This window comes from Nothoprocta perdicaria, unplaced genomic scaffold, assembly GCF_003342845.1.
Source record: "Nothoprocta perdicaria isolate Ctin4 unplaced genomic scaffold, notPer1 scaffold_30, whole genome shotgun sequence".
Lineage (NCBI taxonomy): Eukaryota > Metazoa > Chordata > Aves > Tinamiformes > Tinamidae > Nothoprocta > Nothoprocta perdicaria.
In genome coordinates this window covers 4,054,649-4,076,783 of record NW_020455533.1, presented here as the reverse complement: position 1 = coordinate 4,076,783, position 22,135 = coordinate 4,054,649, and the positions used below count along the sequence as shown (strand labels likewise).

Here is a 22,135-nt window from a genome sequence, read left to right as displayed (position 1 = left end):
CCAGACTTGCTACAGTACCTGAATTAACATGAAAAAAAAAATTGCTAGAGTATTTTCATGTATGTTCTTTTCATTAGTTCTTCCTCCATCAAAAACACAAAACCATTCTTCTCCCCTGTGATCAACAGTAGTTACTCTTATCTGGATTGAAACTTCAGACATTGAGAGGAAATAAGGGAGMGTAAGGAATTCCTGCAAATTTGAACAGAGCAGGCTAGTTCCATCTGTAATACAACAGGGAAGTAAGTTTCAGATGATGCAAGTTTTCATTGGCAAAAAAACTAATTTTTAAGTGCTAAGGTCACACTTGAGCACTTTCCCCAAAGCAAGCAGTACTATAAGAGTCAAACAGAATAACAGATAATCACTTTATTTGCAGTCATTTACAGGAGGAAGGGGTGATGTCTGATTTTTTTTTTTCCTCTGCTTTTTAAGCTTATGATGTAACGAGTCTGTTCAAGCAGTAACACAACCCAACTCTTACCCCTGAAGTGCTCAACTGCTGAAACAAGACAGAGGACTCTGCAGTGCTTATGTWTGAATACAGACTAAGTGCTACTGAAAATAATTTTGAGCTGGAAGAAAACAGAGCATCTGAGAACAGAGCAGCGTTTCTTGAGAAGGCCCTTCTTTGTTGACCTTACAAGAAGCTGAAGCAAAGCTTCCCTTGAGCTGCTCTGCCCAGAGCACACGATAACGCTGAGAACATTTTATTTAATACTGTACCCCTGTCTGACCCTTGAGGCATAATAACGTGCTTAAAATATACTTAACAGTACCCTCYGACTAAAAAAAATGTTTCCAACTCATACTTAGAAAAATCCATTTAGATGCTTATTTTGACTATGTGCCCAGCATCGATGGCAAAAGTGCTTCTGTTTAGAAAGGATGGTTCAGCCAAAATTCAACTTGTTTTTCAAGAATAAGGAAATGAAGAAAAAAATATAATAAAATCCATACCAAATAAATCATCATTCTGCTTTATTCATTAAGTGAATAATCATGTGTGTGCAAGTCTTACTGTTAAAGTTAGTGTCTCCCTATAAAGAGAACTTTCCAGTGTTGCTCTCTCYGTAACACTCACCACTCTCTGATGCTTTGGGTGCAGAAAGACCACACTGGTGGTCAGAAAAGACAGAACAGGAACAAGCTTTGCTACGCTCTCCAGCAAATAACTTTTAAAATAACTTGGTACCTGACTAGTTTTGACCCCAATCTGCCTCCTTTTAGTCTCTGCTACAATTTTATATTAATGTAATTTCAGGAAGGCAATGGAGTTGCACTTAATTATAAAAGACAATAATCAGGAAAAGCTTATTATTCTATCCATCCATGACAGAGGCACTTAAAGTCAGGGAATAAAATTGGTATTTGCTTTATCTCCCAGACTGAAATAAGATGCGTGAGGTTTAGAGAGGGTTGAATTAAGGTAAGAATTCCTTAGGTAAAGGTCTTACCTTAAGATAAGGGTCTATGCTCTTTTGTTCATAGCTGTTACCTGAACTCCATGGTTGAGCCCTCCAGAGACAATATTTCAGACTGCTTCAAGGGCACAAAAAACCCTTGCCTCATTTTTATGTTATAAAAACAAACAAAAGAACAGAACCCCCCCCCAAAAAAAAACTTCTACAGGCAAAACTCATTTCTTCGTAAGCAAAACTGTATCCTTGAAACACATTATCAGCTGCTAACTTTTTAAAGGTAGAAATCTGCATGTGCACTCTGYAGCTGCTACTACATGCGCTTGCACACAGGTGCCAAAGGGCTTGTTTTTGACCCAGGCTTAGCACAGAACGCAGAGCAACCCCACACCAGTGCAAAACGAAAGCACAAAGTGTGGGTACTTTGTGGGTAAGCGTTTCTAGAGACGTGTGCCCTGTGTCATCACAAGTCAGCTGTGATATCGAGGCCTCATTTTTTTGAACAGTTGGCTTTGCATTCTGCTGTTCAGCCTGTGGAAACCAGAGGATATACTAATATCCTTGAAAACTTAGGTTGGCTTCTCCCGAAAGAATGAAYATCCGCCTATTTTTCCCTCTATTCATATTCATTTCTGACTATTGATTTCTGCTTGTCCTTTATTTCTCTGGTTCTTGGCCAGCTCAACTCGCAGTGTTTTGCCCCCGAGGCTCAAGCCTTGCAAAGAGGATACAGCACTCGCCGCTGTGGCTTTATCCTTGTAATCGAGAAAAGCCCTGTGCTGTGCTCCTTGCCAATTCAATCGTAAAGGAGTCGCATGGAATTCCCTTAAAGCAGATTTCAGCTCGCTCACTCTTGTACTAGCAGGTATATTCCCCACGTACACAGTAGTAAGGGTGCCAGATTCCTCTAATCTGGGACTTAAAGAATTGGTTTCAACATGTTGTTGTCCTGTTTGAGCTGAGCCCGTTGCAGCCTGCGGTCTTGTATTTTCAGCCATTGCCTTCTCATTTAACGTTGTTGGTTTAGCAGGGTTTGCAAAGGCTGGATGTTCATCCTTGAGGGTAACGTCTTTGCCTGCCCGCTTCTCTCTGTATCGCAGGCTCTTTAGGATAGGGATTTTTCGAAGCATCTCATAGCTGACCTTAAAAAAAAAAAAAAAAAAGGAAATTAAAAATGAGTTCTCTCTCCTTCCAGAAAAAGGAAAAGACCATCAGCAGTAGTTTTTGCCATAAAACAGGGCAGTCTCATTATACTGCTGCCATTCCGAGTGCCAGACCATTCAAAATGTTACTAATTGCTGGCCTTATTCTGACATTGCTCCCTAAATATACACTGTAGGACAATAAGTAAACATTAGTTACTCTTTATGCAAACTACACAATGTAGATCCAGCAGGGAAATCAAATCCAAACTTGGAGTTATTAGATTTTGCCATTAATTTATCAGGGAGCCTTCAGCTCTGCTTTCTTATTGTTAGCCATTAACATTGTCTTTGAGTGACAGTCTGCGCTGCCACCCTGGCCAAATCTCGCCTGCCTCCCATTCATGAAACCACGAGGCACTTTCTTTCTGCAGACCTCCTTGCTTTCTTCCCCCTCTAAACAGGATATCCCGTGGGCTGGGTCCCGGGGAGGGACGGAGGGGCGGCTGTGCAGCTGGGGAGCGTGCCTTCCAGCGGGCTCCTCCGAGTGTGGGCCCAGCTGGAAGCACGTTCGCCGCTCGTGGCACGTCGCTGCAGCCGCCCCTCTCACCGCTGACCTCGTGCGGCACCCATGGTCGCTCATCCGAGCCCGCGTCGGGCTCCTGCGTAGGATCACGGAGGGGAAGAGTGTCCTGACACTGGAAACCTCCTGCCCCTCCGCTTGCCCTGGTTCACAAGCAGCTTTTCTGCAAGGGTTCTTCCTCTCAGCAGCTGAACCCTATCCATCTGAGGCATGAGATGCCCCAGGCTGCACTCAGAGACTGGCAGGAAACTCAATGGTTCTCCAGCTAATGTGGTCTAGCTCTTGGCTTGCAGACTGCACTTGGAAGGAGGAATAACTTAGACTTGGCTGCTGGACAAGCAGAACATCCATCAACACTGGGCCCAATTCTTAAATTTAGGGAGCAAGACAGAGTGCAGGGAAGAGATGCCCATGCTTGCAGGGAGCAAGTTAATGGGCCACACAGTGTGAGCAGCCCTCTCTAATGGGGGATGCACCCAAACTTCAAGCCACGGCTCTCAGCAGGCTGTACCGGACTGCACAAGCTGACCCTGCCTAGCATGTCTGCACATCGCAGGTCAGATCTGCCTCTTCTCAGACCCTCCGAACTCCTTGGTTTATAATCACATAKGGGGGAAATTTGGATCTAGTTGCACCACACAGCGTGTACAATTTAATCATCTTCAGGGAAAGGAGCCCACTTTTGAAAGCGATTGGAGTCAAATGGAAAAGAGGGTGCAGGGAATGTTAGACTGAGCTAAAAAGAAAGCCAGGGAAAAGAAGTTTCCTAAAGGTTCCCAGGACTCCTCTTCAGAGCAGCAAACAAAGGAGATTTTAGGTTGAACCTAAATAAAAATATATGTTTACATCAAGTCTGGTCTACCTCCATCTTGTTAATGTAAGATCCAACAAGGAATAGAGCTCACCAGCATGGGCAGAACCTGCCACTATTTKGCCTGTATCTGAAGGTACTATTTTTAGGGGGGATTAGACCCTTTAAACAAGCAGACTTTATACTTGAGAAGAATTTCTATACAAAACCAACCTATCTGATGGCCAGAACAGAGAGGTAAGGACTTCTCGTAGGCCTCCGGGAGGCTTGGCACTCTGAGACGTACAGCCCATTCTCAGTTTTGAAGAGTTACTGCTCCACAGAACCTCAGACTGATTTGTTTTTCTCAGCCAAGAGTTTATACTGCTACTTTGGACAGCAAACTCCCCTTCTCTGGGTGACATCAAACCAATGGCTGAAACCATCTTAATTTGTTTTTACTGGCCATCGACTAGAAACATTTGTTGTCCTCTGTCAAATTGCTATGTGAAATGTAAGGTCTATGCTAATCAAACCAAACAGGAAAAACATATTTCTATTCTCCTGCAACTAATCACTCCTGAGTTCAAAACACAACCTCAGCCTATTACAAAGTATATGCGTAGTTCCCTTCAGCCCCAAATTAAACTCCATTCCTGACACACAGACAGGGTGTTTATTTGGAARGATCAACGCTACCCAGGGCAAGGCCTCATCATCCTGTACAGTGAGGAATGAATGAGAAGAGCATGAGAGGCTGGTCAAACTCCAGTCCTTCAAGAGAAAATCAAGGAGATGCTGCAGGCAGGCAAGGGGCCAGTGTGCTCTTGAAAGGACATTTCAGCTGGCCAGGCTTCAGGGTGGCCTCTCATTGAGGTGACCAGCAGTTTCGGGCATTAAATCAATAGAGCTCTTGGAGCTACTGTTCCAGGCTCCATACAAACTCTGGAAGTTAATAATATATGTGTATCCATAGGGCCTATGAGCTAAAGTTCTGCTTGTTAAACAAGACCACAAGATGAACTTATTGTCACCCTAAATCCATCCCTGCGTACAGATCCTACTAAGTGCAATATCAAAGAAACAAAGTCAATAGATTTGAAACTCATATTTGTTTGTAATGGAAAACATCCTGAAAAAACAACAGCAACAACAACAAACACACCACTATATGAGACGAGTTCCGACACTGTCAACAGAAATTTTTCTGACAGAAAAAGAGACAGAGGATTTGCCTTAAAGGCTCTTTTCACTGGGGTCTAGAGCAAACTTTCAGCTGGGTCAAAGCCTTCAAGCCCTTCTCTGCTTTATCTTTTCCCCCCAGTTTTTATACAATGGAAAGGCAGAACCAGCTTGGAATTTCAAAGCAGGGATTCAATGAAACAATTCACCACTTTTTTGGGGGGCACAGGGGCGGGAGACAAAAGGGCCAGAGGGTGGCACAGGAGGAGGAAAAGCTTGCTCTGCTCAGTTGCAAAACACCGGACAAAAGAACTCTTCTGTGGTAGCACAATGTGTTGCTAATTACAATCATGCAAAAAGTTTCTTTTGTCTTGTGAGCTGTAGAGGATTGCAATGATTTATTTCCAAGTGGAGAGCATCCAAAGATATTCCTCCCCTCTTTCAAACAAGCTGCACGTTTCTTGGTCTTGTGCCGGCCGGTCACTCCTCCCCAGCCCTGCCTAGTGACTCAAGCTAAGCCAGGACCTAAGGGACTGGGGATCTAGCACGGGTTTTGCCCAGACCTGGGCAGCCCCAGTGTCTGAAGCTTCTCCCCTTGCTCCTTTCACTCCCATAGGATTAGGCCAAACCATTTATTGATGTTTGTAAACTTTGTTTTGAGTGCTGGGATGTAGTTAAGTGATTGGCTTTGGCAGTGAAGCCAGCTGAGGAATTTCCTATTATCCTTTGCCCATCAATTACCAGGCCAGTTCCATATTTCAGCCCCCAGGGGTTGGCCAACGCAAAAGCGCTCGTGGATCTGCGCTCTAACTCAGTAACTGAAATGATTCAGGTTAAAAATAACTCCCCCAAAGGCAATTAATCATTTAACAATCCTGCCTATTCCCTGCCATAGCTGGGAGAGCCTTAGGGAAAGAGGACAGCAGGGTAGATGAATTCTTCTGGCACACAATTCCCAAGCTATGGGAAAGGAGCTGAGAAAGGAAACGTGGCCCCTTGGTGACAGAAATCTGAAGAAAACAAAGTTTGGGTTGCTGAGTGCCAATACAAATCTTCTAGCACTTAACCCTGAGCATCTACTCTTATGACACCTGATTTGATCCCAAAACCACACAGAGGCAGGCAGACTTCTGCAGCATCTCTGCTGGAACCTCAAGAGCTCTCCTCAACCTCTGTTATTCCAGAACAGTGAACATAGCCACTTTCAATATTTTTCTGGGGAAAATGAAGGATGTGTTTGTCCTCTGACAGAATGAGTAATGCTGACCCCTGATACAGTGCAGGCCAAGCCAAACAGCACTTTGATTTCCCTGGCAGTGAAGGCGGTGCAGTTTTGATGGGCGGCAGATGCAGGGAGGACAGCTAGAGAATGGAGAGCACGCTAGATCCGCTGTTAAATTCTGCTTCATGAAGCTATTGATCCTTGTGCCCAAATGAGCATACAGAAATGTGGTTCAACCCTCTGCAGTGTTGAGAAGGAGACCTAGCAGACTCTAGCAGAGCAGATCCCTTTCGAGTCCTGAGGCCAGTAAGCTGAAAGGGTTGGAATGATGCGTCCTTGGCCACCCTGGAGCACACATGACCCTGTGGTCCTTAAAAGGCCTCCAGAACAGAGCCCATTCTTGAGCCATCTCCTTCATTAGCTGCTTGTTTCAATGAGTACCGAGTTCACATGGGTTTAAAGTGGTGGCACAGACAAAAGCCAAGACAGCCAGGACGGGCCAGTGCAGTCGCACATTTTATCATTCATTCGCACAAAATGTCCAAATATGTGCAGGCAATCCAGGGCATATTTCTGGGAGCTGGCAGCCCCTGAAGTCCGCTGCTGTCCCTCAGGAGAGGGCAACTCATGCAACCCACATTTGGAATCCATCAGCAAAAACYGTCTCCATGAGCTCTGTGACAAGGGCCGGATTTGCAAAGGTGTTGAGATGTTTAACCATGCATGGAAGCACTCCCAGCTCATGCCATCCCTCCAAAAAAAGCCTTGGCTAAACTGACAATAGTTTTCTTCTTACGGCCAAGCTGCAGGCCTACGGGAGACTTTGCCAGCTCGCGTGTGTGATTTTTTTTTAAACACTGAAACAACATTAGCACTGAATCAAAAGCTGCTGGTTGTCAGATATCGACTCTACCACCAGGTATTAAACCCTTTCAGCATTACAGTCAGGGATTTCATTTGGAGGAGGAGAAAAAAAAAAGTCTTCTCCTGCTTCTACTAAATTGTCAGAATAAAAAAAGAAAAAAAAAAGAAACAGAGAAGGAAACGCTTGCTAGGTTTTAGTTATTTTTTCCACAAGCTAATCTCATTTCCATTTTCATGACCCCAAATATTTTAATTGGTCTGCAGAGTTTCAATTTAAAATAAGTATAGCACAAAATAAATTTGTAATTGTGACAAACATAATAGACGGCATCACAGATAAAGATCACGGCTACCCATACAAAATAATACATGAGAAAGTAAGCCATTTCATGAATTTAGAGTTCCCAGAAACAATGGGATGGATTTTCAAGGGAGATGAAGCCAAATAATTCTCCATTGGTATCCAGATAAATTAGCCAAGTTTTCCAGCACACTCAGTTCTKAGCAGCTTTTGCTCTCCTCCTACAGCACTTACTGGTTTTTGAAACCCTGAACTCAGTTCAAAAAAGCTTCCCCCCCMCACACACTCCAGTGTTACCTTCATATTTAGAGTATTTCTAGAGCATCTGGCACTGACTTTGATAATGCTTCCTTGACATCAGTAATATTGCATTTGATAAAATAGCTATATTACTCGGAAGCCAGCTTTTCTTAGAAATAGTTTTTCTGTGCTAAAAATCACAGCATACAATTCATATCTTCCTGTTTAGGAAAAAACAAAACACACAAAAAACCCCAACCCGCTATCTTAACAGCAAGAAACAAGAAATAACTCAGCTGGAAATTTAGTGCTGGGGAGACCTGGAAGGAAGCAGCTGAGGGCAAATCATACCACTTACTCCAAGAGCTGTAAATCTGTTGGTGTCAGAGAAACACCTATTTACACTTATCTCTGTATCTGACAGGCAGCTTCCTATCTATGTAACAAACGAAAATACTCCAAGAAAATACAGTGCCCCTCTGAGCACGGAAACTTAACCTGAAGATTTACACTTTGTTTGCTGCCTATGTATCTGTTGACCTGTGAGCTGAACAGAACACGTGTATAGCTGGCTATTTGTCCTAACAGTTTCACAGAAAGCACATCCCTTAGAACAATGCTTAGCAGTAATCCCGTATTTACAAACTTCTTTAATTTAAGCCCTTAAACCATTGTCTTGCTTAATCCAGTCATGTTCCTCCCGATGAACTTTACTGCAACGTGTTTTACGCATCACACGTCTTAACAATACAGTTAAGCTACTTTTTTTGTTGACAAAACACCTTATTCAGAAGGAAGGTACTTATTTACTCTCTGCCTCTTGGTTCATTTAAYTTTTACCCAGAGGTACAGGAATGTAATAGCAAAGCCTGGATTTGAAAGACAAAAAGAAAAAAAAAAGAAAGAAAAGAAAAAAGAAAAGAAAAGCCTACAGATAAACACTCAAATAGTAAGACTCCAATCCTGCATTTTTAAACACCTTGGCTATTAACTAGACCTCCCACCGTCAAGATACTCCATGCAGTAGTTGGTCACAATTACTTCCACAACCACAAACCAAACAAACTCACAAGTTGCTCAGTTCCCTGTGAAAGAAAAAACACAAGTTCCTTCCTTCTTCGTGTTTACAAGATACTCACTTCTTGTTCCAAAACAATGGAAACGTAAGGATTATCCCAACTCCAAAGAGTAGTTCTCCATGTTCCTACCTAATCGCATCATGGCCTGGAGAATAGCCAAAAGCTGGATGCTCTAGTTTTCAGATGTTAAATCAGCATTTAAACGTTTAAATAAAGGCTCAATCACGTAACATACTCCGCTCCCGCCAAGAGCTGTATTTTTCAGACAATGCCCAGAAATGTAGAGATCACTATAGAAAAAAATAGATTCATAATGGCATGCAAATTTTAAAATTAAGTGTCTCAAGCCKTAAGTATGATTCAACTTCTCCTTCAAACATCTCCTCAACCTTTATATAGAAGCACAAAGTTATAGAAAATATTTCACAGGCTTAGGAAGCATATAYCATAACTGAAATTTAATTTTTCTCTGGAGAGCACAGAAGTGCCAAGGTAATAGGAAGTGTAACACATTGCTTAGGGATTGACCAACTTTTCAAGAGTGGCATAAATTACACAAAGATTAAAGGATCCTGCAAGAGACTGTGTTCCTCAGACCTTTGAAAAAAGGAGCTAGCAAAGGGTAGCAGAAGTGAAAGAAAAGGAAAAAAAAAAAGTGTTAGCAAAGCCAATCACTGGGACCAAATTCTGACACAAAGTGTGATCAGAAGTATGTTGGCAAGATGCATGGGGCAAGAAGGGTAAGCGCTCAAAACAATTGCTTTCAATAATATTCTCAAAAAAGTAATTCAATGGAAAAAATGTACCAACACAGACAGAGATTTTTTAACCTCAAATCCTCAACCACAGTCAGGGTAACATGCTCTCCCATCACCAGAATAAAAATAGTACTAGCTAGAATTGTTTGTTGTAGATACATCACCTTAACAAATTTAACTTTTTACTCTTTGTTAAGCACTTGCCAACTAACTCCCAAATTCCCTAGAAGGATTCACTAATACCTCCCTCGTGGTTTTTTGCAAAAGACAAAAGGACATTATTCCTTATTTTAAGGTTCAAACTATTACCCAGTCATGTTGGATTGCATCTGCTCCTTAACCAAATGATTTTTAGGAATGAAAATCTAATGACAAATGAAAAGTTTTCCCAGAATGAATTTCTGGTAAAGGCCACAAATGCATCATTTGAAAACCAATCTCATATGCTCACTCTGTATAGAGCAATGGAGCAGCCACCAGGCCACGCTTTTCTTACAGAAACAAAAGAGCACATATTCCCCCATTCCACCCTGTCTAATGCCATAAAATTCTCTCTGTGACAGTATCTTCAAAAAAAATGAAGAAAAACAATTTTATTCAGCATTCAGGAATAAGACACAARGTAAGGCAGCTGCTCAGCTTCTATAGATTTTTATACTGCAAAGGAATACAAAAAAACCTACCTCTACCTTAAATATCCACATATGATGTTTTCTGGGAGTCTTACCCTATAATCTCTTCAATACAGCAACCTCAGCTTCAAAACCCCATAATTTTCCTATTCACTATTACCAGTTGCAAACAGCTGAACATGTTTCTATGATTCTCAGTTTCATGTCAAACACATTCGTTCCTTTTTCAAATGTTTCTAACACTAGGCAAATATTTTTATTTCCAATTTTCCCTACAGAATGACTGAAGAAAGAATAAGTACTTATGGGTATCAACGTTCAGTCGATAAGTCACCTGTAGCAGAGTAACTTGCCTTATGCCACATTATTCCCTGTGGTTTCAATCGTTTGCAGTTAGTCTTGATAGYTCTTGTCGGAGTGAGGATATAATCCACTGTTAAGTCATGGTCATCAAGAAGCTCTTCTGCAAAGTCAACAACCTACAAAGAACAAGGAATATGGTAAGTAGTTAAAAAAACAAATTCTCTAAATTTGTGCATCACTCCTGATGCCTTGCAATGTATCAAAATCTCTCACTGAGAGTGGMAACAAAGATGTTATGGCAGATCAATCAAGTTTCTTCTTCAGATGACATAGCACACCATTCTGATTCTTGAACTGTTGAGAATGAATATTTTGAACACCTTACCTGGCAATCATGCACAATAGTAATTACAGGTGTATCCTTCTGGACTGCACCCATCGACACCATCATTGCATACTCCATATCTGCATAACCTTCACCTTTTCCAATTCTCCAGCCTAAACCAAAAGAGAACAGTGATAGTAAACATAAAACAGCCGAGTGTAGAAGATGGTTACTGTCAAAAGCATGTGCCTAAATTAAAGTCTGCTGGCTCTAAACCACACTGCTATCTGCCCAGTTCTTGGTGACATTGCTGGGAAGCAGGCACTAATCCTCCCTGGCTGTTTTGAGAGCAATAACTTATCACATAGAAGAGATTGAACTCAAGATAACAGTCCAGTTCCACAGAGATGTCCCGAGCTGCTGAAAGGAATATGCGACCTGCTAAAATTTAAGTAACCCTCCTTCTGAGAAGCTTCATTGTACCTTTTTCAGAGACGGCCACTGATCCTACAACCACCAAGTCCACTCGTGCTTTCCCATCAAGACCTATAGGTACACTGAAGTCTTTTACACCCTGCAACAAAAGCAGAATTTTAGGATTGCAGAATGGAATCTTCAAACTATGAGACAGAAAACAAGAATAGTCTGATAAATAAGTTTTAAGGTGTTCCTTTCATGCATAGTCAAAATTATACATTTCTGAAAAGTTATTCTTTAGAGGAAGAGACATTTTCTGCTACAGTCATGAAAATTTTGGCACACTTTGGAGAGTGCTATGGCAGGTGGACACCTTGTGAGCAAGATGACTTTATTAAGGTTATAAAAAGAGATTTCAAAGCCCCAGGTTGGGGCGTTTTGAAAATGATGGCAAACAAAACTTTTTACCCCAATACTGCTATCAACTGGGTGATAGCTATAAGAGCTATTTCACACACTAAGGAATTTGAGTGATACAAATTCTAAAGTTAATTCTTACATACCGATAATGAAGCTCAATTTAGAAAAAAAGAAAAGCTGCAGCCTAACTATATATATATATAATATATATATATATATATATATATGTAAAAAAATCTTAAGTTTTATATGTCAGGACTTTTAATACAGGGATACAGGTGACATAATTCACCTTAACACCGACACAACCTTTTCCTAAACTAATCTTCATATTAAAACCCCAAATATTTTCAGTTTAAAGCTCAAAAGCAAAGAGATAAATAATTTTGTGGCTGACTCGCTTTATCAGGAACAGCACTCACTGCCCACTTCACAGCAACATGGTAAGAATTGTTTGTACAACACTTTGTAAACACCATTTGCTAATAGCATTTATTCATTAGAACGCCTGTTTGCAGGAGAAACAGACACATGGTGAAAGATCACAGAAGAGATATGAGGCCTGAAGCATGTCAAAAGAAAGGTCTCTTTCAAAAGTGCTTTTCAACCCTGAAAAGCTTAATTAGTTAATGACTTTAATAGAACTTCTAAGAAAGAAACTCAAGAAACTCACTAGCAATTACCATCCGTTTACAATCCTTGACTGAATATGGGATTACTGCAGGAACTTCACTGCTTTTAGCTGGAGATAAACCAAGGAATAAAACCAATATAGCTGCTCTATTCATTTCATATAAGTTATATTCTTACATCAAAAGGAAGATGTGCGTAAAATAACACAGAATAGAATCAGTTCCCAAAGGAGTCTAGCTGGATAGTATGACATTTTAACAGTAGAGGGCAGCAATATACCACATTTTGAAAGAAAACTCTTAGGGGCACCCCAATTGAAGCCAATGAGAGAACTAACGTTTCTTTACACTTAGGATTCTAAAGAACTGATCTTGTCTTTACAGTACACCTTATATTTTATCAATCAGCTTAAGCAAAAACTATACATGCTAAAATATTTTCCTTCTAGAATTCATCAGCTCAAAATGCAGAATAAATAATATTTACTACAAGTTTAAAGATTAGGGCCATCTTTTAAAGTGGCTCATAATGTCCCATAGATACTGCTGTACTAGTAAAGAAAATAATGGTGAAAATAGTTGTGTAAATTTTTAAGTATTAACAAAAATATTTGTGGTGGATACATAAACAAAATGGGAATAACCTAAAAGCAGAACAGAATTTCATATTTCAATGTCTACTTAGACTGCTGTAATYCACCACTCTTCTACATATTAACTCAGACCACCCCTATTTTTGATTCCTACTTGAGATGTAGCACATATCCGTAGCATCTCCTTAGTCGCACCTGGAGGTGGAACAATTCTATTAAACAGCCCAGTTCTCAAACGTGGTGTTGGAACCAACAGCGTCTTCCTTGCCTGAGGAGCAAAAGAGGCTTTTTTAAAAATTTCACATTACAAATAGTGGAATCATCTTACAATTGATATACCAGGAAAAAAAAGTTTATTGTCCCGTGTAGTCAACTTCCTTATTTGCTATAGATTAATTCATGCTGTTTGTGTAGTTCTTGGAGATGAATTCTCTCAGTGTAGTAAAACTTGAGGAAACACATGACAAGATATATCAAAGAGCATGATACACAAACTAATTTCTCCTAATAACAAGCTAACAAACGCTCATTGCTGTGAATCAGGTCTGTCACACAGTCATTCAATGATAAGACAGTATGAAGCARGGCTACTACATATATTTCTTGGAATAAGAACACAGTTTTGTTCCAAATAAACATATTAATTCACAAAAAGCCTACGCACACCTTTTCCATTTACCAAAAGGGCAGACGCCCTCACACAAGCAGTCTCACGAGGCTTAGAACCAGGAAAGCTCTCACAGGAGAGATGCTCGAGAAGATGGTGTAAACTGCACTCTGGCTCTGGTGCTCCTCGGGGGTGCAAGGGTGCTCGTTACCTGCAGCGCAGCCAGGCGAACACCCTCGAGGGGCTTGTCAGGATCCACTTTGATCTCATTCGCTTTGTGGAACGCATCCAGCTCTCTGATAGAGCAACAAGCCTGGTGAGACCCCTGCACAAAGAAAGACATGAGCAAACACGTTCACTTACTTCCAAGGTTAGAAAGCGGGCATTCTTCTGGGGAGCGTCAGGGTTTATTTTTATGGTTTGGGCAGCTCCAAATTCCTGCATACCCAGCAGCCTTGTCGCAGCATGGGAGGCACCCTGTTTCCACAAGACAGCACATCAGCAAGGAGTTCAAACCTGTGTCATCAGGCATGGAGGCTGATTTCTCACATTTTAACTGCAAGGGGCACATTGCTCATTTGGGCGTGTTTTCTATGGTCAACTCTCATATATCACTCACCACTGCCTGAGCAGGGCTCAGAAAAAGAGCAGGGAAATACACACACGTCCATGAATTTCTACCTCCCTTGCACCTGACACAGCGCTGGAGGCGGGTTTCCCTTTCAAGACGGTGAATGCGTATAGATTGCTATAAGCAAAAGGCTACGAGAGTGTCACGGCCGCCGCTGTTCCCCCGTGCCCTGCCCGTACCTGGAAGTTGGGGATGCGGCCGTGCACGGGCCGCGGGAAGGCGGCCAGCCCGCTGGCCTCGAGGTGGTCCCACACCCGCTGCCGGACRTCCTGCTTGGAGGCACCTGCGGGCGGGCGGACACGCGCTCAGGGCCACCGAAAAGGGCACAAAACAGCGACGACGCCACCACAGACGCCATTTCTCCCCCCCCGCCGCTTTCCCCTTCAGCCCAACGGTCGCTCCCACAGAAGCCACGCCCCCAACGGTCGCGCCCCCTGAGGTCGCGCCCCCTGAGGCCACGCCCCCAACGGTCGCGCCCCCGAGGCCACGCCCCTGCGGCGCGCCCCCTCCCCGCCCCGCGCACCCGCGCGCAGCCCCGCGGCCCCCTCCATGTGCACCCATGCGGTGGGAGGAGCCACGGCGTCGGGCCACTCCCCCTCCCGGCTTACCGCGACGGTGGCCTGCAGAGCTCAAAAAAGCCACAAAGTCAAAGCGAGTTCTGTGAAGGAGGAGCCTCTCCTTGCATAAAGGACCGAGTTATTAATGGTTATTAAGAGAATGAGGGTGCAATTAATGCATTAGGAGCTTCAGGGGGTTCCCGTSCGCCCAGACTCTCCCTTCAGCCCCCATGCAAGGCTGGCTTCCAAGCAAGGCCCAGCTTGCMCCTCAGGGTTGCAAATTTCCTGCTCTGGTTGCATGGGTCTGGACCCCCTGTTTGCTCCAAGTCGCTTTTCCAGGGTCTCCTCCATTACATCCTTCAGTTCTGGCTGTGTCCATGTCAGTGGAAAGTGTCTATTTATAGGGAAGTGGATGAGGCCACCAATATCACTTGTAAACGTGGTTATTCCATTCCCGGTGTTGGAATCACTGCTAAGAGCCACTAAGATAAAATAAAATAAAATAAAATAAAATAAAATAAAATAAAATAAAATAAAATAAAATAAAATAAAATAAAATAAAATAAATCTGTCTTGCAAAGGTTAGAAAAGGACCCAGGAGGCAGAAGGTAGCTCCTGCCTAAGGAGTTGCCTAAGTTAGCAAAGAGGCCTAGAAAGAAGTGGTGGACTAGGGCCACTGTTGGCATTGCCAAGCCAGAGCAAGCTCCCTTGTCCGTCCGTCCGTCCTTCCTTCCTTCCTTCCTTCCTTCCTTCCTTCCTTCCTTCCTTCCTTCCTTCCTTCCTTCCCTCCATCTCTTTCTTCATCTTTCTTCATCTTTCTTTTTAAAATTTCTTTATTTTCTTTCTTTATTTCTCTTTCTCTCTGTTTCTGATTTCCCTCTTTCTTTACTTTCCCCTTTTTTCCTTTTTTCCCACTTTCTTTCTCTCCTGTTTTTTCCTCTCCCTTACTTGGTCTCTTTATTCTCATTTCTTTTTTTTTTCCTCCCCACTTATTTGCTTATTTGCTCTCTCCATTTTCTCCTTTCTCTCTTGCTATATCCCCCCTCTTTCCTCTTTCTTGCCTGCCTCTCTCTCTCCTCTCCCCCCTTAGGCACGCAGGGCACCCCGAAACCCGCAGCCTCGGCGGGAGCAGCCGCCCGCGCTGCCGCCCCCGCGCGGAACGGGCCGCTCGGCTCCCCACGCGTGTCCGGTGCCCGCGCGGGACTGGTCCCGAAGCCCGGGGGAGCCGGTGCCGGTTGGGTGCAGCCCCCGCGGCCGCCCCTGGGGGGCAGCACACGCCGCGCGGTTGCGCCCTCCGCGCAGGTGAGCGCTGCGCCCGCCGCGGGCACCGGCAGCGCGAAAACCGCGCACCGAGCACCGCGCAACGAGCCCCGCGGGCAGCACCGAGACCCACGGGCAGCACCGAGCACCGCAGGCCAAGGCCGCGGCCGCCCCGTCCGGGCGTGCCGGAGGAGCGCGGAGAAATCGGCTCCCAGGAGGAAGGGCGATGGAAAAGCCCGTCCCGGGCACAAGGCAGAATTTCCCCTACGCCTTCTGCCCATTTGCTTGGAAAAACTCCTCTGCTCCCGATCTCTCGTTTGGGAAGCTGGTTGTTTTATCTTTTTTTAATGATTTTCCCCCCTGCAGATGACGTTTGGGCTTTTCCGAATTTACTGATTCAGGCTGTATAAAGTTCGCATCTGCAGCGATCTTTGCTGCTCCTTGACTTTCTATAAAAACTCGGTAAAGTTTTCAACTGAGAAGAGGTAAGATTTAGTAAAAGTTATTTCTCAAGAGAGTTGCAGGCTCCTGGGAAAGGACAGTCCTAGGATCTCCACAGGGGTTTCTTTCCTCAGGCTTTTGCATTTACACATTCCCGGCTTTTATAAATGTTATCTTGTTTAAGAAATCCAGAGCGTTTATTCATGCTAGGAAAACGCCCTATTTTTTTATGAGAAATGCGGTTTATTTGAAAACCGAAGATAAAAAAGGTGAAGTMGTTCTAGAATTGTTAAAAAGTTTCTTGTCGTACTAGCAGAGTTTGCAAAAATTATTCTTTGTTTTCACAAAAAAAAAAAAAAAAGAAAAAATAAAGAAGAGAAAGACATTTAGTCAGTCCACGAAACTTTCCTCATTTACATTTATTTCCATGAAAATTAAGTAACAATTTTACAGCCTCCAGTGAAAACCTCCCAAGCAATTTTCTCTCGCAGATGATTTTAAGTGACACAATCTTTTAAAGGATCTGCCCCTTTCCTTTTTATATTTATGTGATTATCTCATAAAATCGTTTTCTTTCCTGTGAAGAAATTCGCCGGCAATTAGGGGCAATCCGTGGTTCCCACGGCTCGCGCCTCGCTCCGCGCGTCCCCGCGGCGCGGACTGAGAGTGAAGCGGGGACTTGTCCTCTGAGCGGGCAGCAAAAGCTCGAACTGAATTCGGAGAGAAAAAAAAAAAAAAAAAAGGAAAGAAAAAAAAAAAGACTTTGTTTAAAGCTTTGCTAAGCCCCACAAATTGCACGGAGGGAAGGGCTGAATTACAGTGCAAGAAACCAAAAGATCACTACTTGGAAATCAGACCAGGAGGAGCCGGATTTGGGGGGAGGAAGTGGGAACAAATCCTACCGAAATGACAGTTAATTCATTTCAAACTTATCTTGTCTCTCTGAGCTGGAATCGATTTTTTAATGACCATATAAAAATACATATATCCTTTGTCATTTTTTTTTCCTTTTTCTTTCTTTCTTCTTTCTTTCTTTCTCTCTTTTTTTTTTTTTTTTTTTTTTTTTTTTTTTTTTCCGGAGCAGGGAGGGGGAAATCGTGGCTTCTTCCCGTCGTTTCTCCGCCGCTGGGCTCCACACTTCTCCCCGGCAGCGCAGGGCAGCTCTCAGCAGTTTTCCAAATACCTGCATTTACACTTGGCCAGCATGCGTCCCTAATTATGCGACTCTGATTGCCTCTAATGAAACCATTAGAGAAAGACAGAGGGGCGGATTTCACATGCACGAGAAAATCCGCCTCAATAGCCGGAACGAAGAGAGAGTGGGGGGAAAAAAAAGAATAAAAAAGGAGACACCTAAAGTTCACTCTGTTATTTTCTCTGCTTTATCTTGAATAAGAAATTTCCGCAAAGCCCCTGAAAGTAGCGGGAAAAAAACCCTCTCCGCTCCGAAGGGCAGCGGGTTTGCGGAGCCGGCGCGGGGTGCGGAGCTCCCGCTGCCTGCGCAGCTCGGGACGGGCGGCCAGGGGCAGGACCCGGTRGGCTAGCACTGGTTTCGAGACGCTAGTTCTTTTAAAATAAATATATTTAAGAGGGAAAATGGGGGAAAAAAGGAAAGAAAAATACCTGCGCGATCCGTACCGCCGTTAGCTGGAAAGCGCGGATTTTAACAGCGCAACGCGGRAAATTGCCGCACTACCCGCATATCCGCGATCATTCAAAGGGAGACCGGTGTATTTAATGTGCTTGAAAATTAGGGTGTTTAAAAGTTTTTTTCTTTTTCTTTTTAATGGTGTGCAGAAACCCCTCAGCCTGCACATTTTTTTTTTTTAAATCCTTTCTTTTTTTGTGGAAAACTTTTTAGAAAAGGAAGAACGGGGAAAAAATCTTTTACATTTTACTTTATTTTATTTCATATTTTATTTGGCAGTGAGGAGAAGCGCTCAGCCCCGCGACCCCCGTTTAAATGCATATACGTGGGTATATGTGCGTGCGCGCCCCGTGCCTGCGCGTGATGCTCTCGCCGCGCCGCCGCGTCCCGCCCGCCCCGCCGCGCTCCCATTGGCGGGCGCCTCCCGGGCGCGCCTCGCCATTGGCGGGCGGCGCGGGCAGGGGGCGGGGCGGGCGGGCGCTAAAAGCTCCGCGGCGCACGGGGAGTTTTGAAAACTTCTCTCCGCGGCCCCGAGCGCTGCTCGCCCGCTCCGCGCCGGCTCCGCGAGGCTCCGGGTGGCCCTTGTGACAAGAACTGGGTTTTCGCAAGGATTTTTTTTTTTCCCACCCCCCTCCTTTTAAATTCTTTTTTTTTTTTTCTGCGAGAACAGCCCCCCTTCCCGCTCCCGCCTCCCTTTCCGCCGCAGTTGCTGCCACCGCCGCGACACGTATTATTCTGTCCATATAATAGCAAGCACAGTGCTAAGGAGAGAGGGAGAGCCCGCCGGAGACCTCGCTGCCCCCGGCGACCTGAAGGATGCTGCTGCGGTGCCGCTGCTGAAGGACGCGCTGGGATTTAGCTCCGGTCTGAGACTCTTCCTCGGCCGCTCTCTCCCTCTCTGCTCCGCGGAGGGGTCCCCGCCGGGGCTCAGGCCCTGCACCCATCGCTCCTCTTCTTCCTCCTCTTCCTCYTCCTCCTCTGCTCCCGTCGCCTCGCCGCGGGAAGCCCGCTCCATGATGCAGGCTCGCTACTCCGTTTCGGACCCCAACGCTCTGGGAGTGGTGCCCTACCTGAGCGAGCAGAACTACTACCGGACGGCGGGCACGTACGGGGGCATGGGCAACCCCATGAGCGTCTACTCGGGCCACGGCGAGCCCTACGCGGCGGGCATGGGGCGCTCCTACGGGCCCTACCACCCGCACCAGCCCACCGCCCCCAAGGACCTCGTGAAGCCGCCCTACAGCTACATCGCCCTYATCACCATGGCCATCCAGAACGCCCCCGACAAGAAGATCACGCTCAATGGGATTTACCAGTTCATCATGGACCGCTTCCCCTTCTACCGCGAGAACAAGCAGGGCTGGCAGAACAGCATCCGCCACAACCTCTCGCTCAACGAGTGCTTCGTGAAGGTGCCCCGCGACGACAAGAAGCCGGGCAAGGGCAGCTACTGGACCCTCGACCCGGACTCCTACAACATGTTCGAGAACGGCAGCTTCCTGCGCCGCCGGAGGCGCTTCAAGAAGAAGGACGTGTCCAAGGAAAAGGAGGAGGCCCGGGAGCGGCTGCTGAAGGAGCAGCCCAAGCCCGCAGGGCTGCCCGGCGCCGACATCCCCAAGGAAGCCTCCTCCTCTTCCTCCTCCTCCTCTGCTTCGGCGCCTTCCTCGGAGAAGAAGGTGGTCATCAAGAGCGAGACGGCGTCGCCGGAGCTGCCCGTGATCACCAAGGTGGAGACGCTGAGCCCGGCGAGCGGCGGCGCGTTGCGGGACAGCCCCCGCAGCGCCGCCTCGCCGCCCTCCGCCTCCCCCGAGGGCTCGCTGCCCGAGCACCACCCGTCCAGCAACGGGCTGCCGGGCTTCAGCGTGGAGAACATCATGACCCTGCGGACTTCGCCGCCCGCCGAGCTGAGCCCGCTGAACGCGCCGTCGGGGCGGCCCGGGGGCGGCCTGGCGCTCGCCTACCCGCCGGGGCAGCCGTCGGGCTACAGCCAGGCGTGCAGCCAGGCCCTGGACACTAGTGGGAGCTACCACTGCAGCATGCGGGCCATGAGCCTGTACAGCGGCGAGCGGGCGGGCCACATGTGCGTGCCCGCCGCGGCGCTCGAGGAGGGCCTGGCGGAGCAGCCCACGGGCGCCCCGTCGCCCCTGGGCGCGCTCAACCTGCCGTCGGGGCAGGAGGGCTCCCTGGGCGCCGGGCACCCGCACGGCGGCGGCGGCTCCTCCGCGGCCGCGCAGCCCTCCTGGTACCTCAACGCCGGCGGGGAGCTGAGCCACCTGCCCGCGCACGGGTTCGGCTCGCAGCAGCAGACTTTCCCCAACGTGCGCGACATGTTCACCTCGCACCGGCTCGGCGTGGAGGGCGCCGCGCTCAGCGACCACCAGGTGAGCAGCAACTCCGCCTGTCAGCTCCCCTATAGGTCCGCGCCCTCCCTATACCGCCACGCCACCCCCTACTCCTACGACTGCACTAAGTATTGAGTAGCCGCCACTCCGCCGCCTAGGGCCATTGGCAAAAAATTTAAAAAATAATAAAAAAAAAAAAACAAAATAACGACAATAATAATATTAATTTTTAAAAAAGCAAGAGGAAAAAATAAAAAATGCAACGGCAAACAAACGCTTCCGACCGCGTAAAGGAAAGATTGGACAAGCTTTCGGTGGACCTGGGAACCACAGAGATTGCAGATCCCAAGCCCTGCTTCGGGCCTCTCTAAATTCCGTACAAGTAAATTCTACTTGAAAAAAGGGATCTGTCTTWAAAAAAATTAAAAAGTCTATATATATGTCTTATCTAAGCAAAGTGGCAAATTTTATATGCTAAAGTATAGGGAGTCTCAGAAAATAAGTTATGGACCAATACCGCAGCGACCAGTTATACGATTTAAAAGAAAAAAAAAATATATAAATATATATATATAATTATATGTCCTGGGTATTTTTTAAGTTCTCTGTTGTGCTGTAAAAAATGTGTGGATTTCTAATCAGGCTAATTTTCAGAGCCGTTAATATAATATTTAAAGTTGAGTTCACTGGATTATTTTTGTGTCGCCCAACAATTTCTAACTTCCAAATTAATGACAAGTGATTTCCTGTTCTTCTTCATCTTGCTCTTTGTTTTTTCTTCTGTGTACAATTATGCAATAGAATTTCTCTCATTTTTAGGGTTTCTTTTTTTTTTTCAAGACGAGGAAATAATTTATTTTTGCTGGTGGATTTTTGAAAGAAAAAAAAAAGACAAAGTATCTGATACTTTTTTTTATTATTATTTACAACGTGTGATGTTTTGTATAGTAGATTTCACTTTGACCATTCCTGAGGACTATTTGCTTTAATCTGCTTCGAAGTTCGTTTTTGTCTTATGTGGTCTTAATTGTTGTACTTACCTTAAAATAAATCCATGCTGTTTTTTTTTTCCTGCTCCAAGTCTGGCGCTTCTGTGTATGTAAATATATATGTTATTTGGTCTTTTTTTTTTCTCCTTTATTTATTTTTATTTATTTATTTATTTATTTTTTGCAAGTTTGCTCCCCCTCGCTTTTCCTGCGTGCAGGGAAACATGAGGTTCGTTGCTTTTGGAAGAAAATCGTTTTCCTGGAGCCTAGAGGTTCCTTATGATGATTCCTCTGGGAGAGCTTCGGCTCAGGTGGAGGACGCCTGCAAAGCAATTGCTCCGGGCCTCCAAAAGCGAGAGAATGAAAGAAAAAGGAAAAAGATAATAATAATAATAATAATAATAATTGTTATTATTATTTAAAAGGGGGGGGGGAGGAGGACGTTGACCGGGAAATGTTTTTTCTCTTGCTCTGTCTGCAAACGTGGGCCTCCTGCTTGCTTTGCCTCCGCACTCGACCGCGATGTCCCAAATTGCCACGTTTTAATCAAGCCAGCGGCCCCCCCAGCTTTGCAGGGGCGCGAGTTGTGCGGGTGCCACGGGCTGTCATTTAAACCCGAACTCGTAGTCGGGTGTAAGTATTGCAGGCAGCTCGTTTAGAATGAGTTTATGGCTTTAAAGGCTCTCTTAAATGAAGACGTGGCTGCTTTAACCTCTTCTTTACTCTCCTATTCGCAATTCCCGGCGCTGACAGATG

At 45.3% G+C, this 22,135-nt stretch overlaps 2 protein-coding genes across 2 annotated transcripts; one reads left to right on the top strand and one right to left on the bottom strand.

Annotated features, from left to right (window-relative positions):
• Nucleotides 1-2,023: 2,023 nt before the first annotated feature.
• Nucleotides 2,024-15,078, bottom strand: MTHFSD (methenyltetrahydrofolate synthetase domain containing). The gene is made up of 8 exons (XM_026042284.1): nucleotides 15,054-15,078; nucleotides 14,322-14,446; nucleotides 13,723-13,836; nucleotides 13,059-13,172; nucleotides 11,326-11,416; nucleotides 10,903-11,015; nucleotides 10,568-10,693; nucleotides 2,024-2,563 (listed from the first exon to the last, which is right to left on the bottom strand). The coding sequence occupies exons 1-8, from the start codon at nucleotides 15,076-15,078 to the stop codon at nucleotides 2,048-2,050; spliced, it is 1,224 nt and encodes a 407-aa protein (XP_025898069.1). The 3' UTR covers nucleotides 2,024-2,047.
• Nucleotides 15,079-18,968: 3,890 nt separating this feature from the next.
• FOXC2 (forkhead box C2) lies at nucleotides 18,969-20,548 on the top strand. The gene has a single exon (XM_026042347.1). It carries the CDS (start codon nucleotides 19,062-19,064, stop codon nucleotides 20,523-20,525), a length of 1,464 nt encoding a protein of 487 aa, XP_025898132.1. The 5' UTR covers nucleotides 18,969-19,061; the 3' UTR covers nucleotides 20,526-20,548.
• The last annotated feature ends 1,587 nt before the right edge of the window (nucleotides 20,549-22,135 follow it).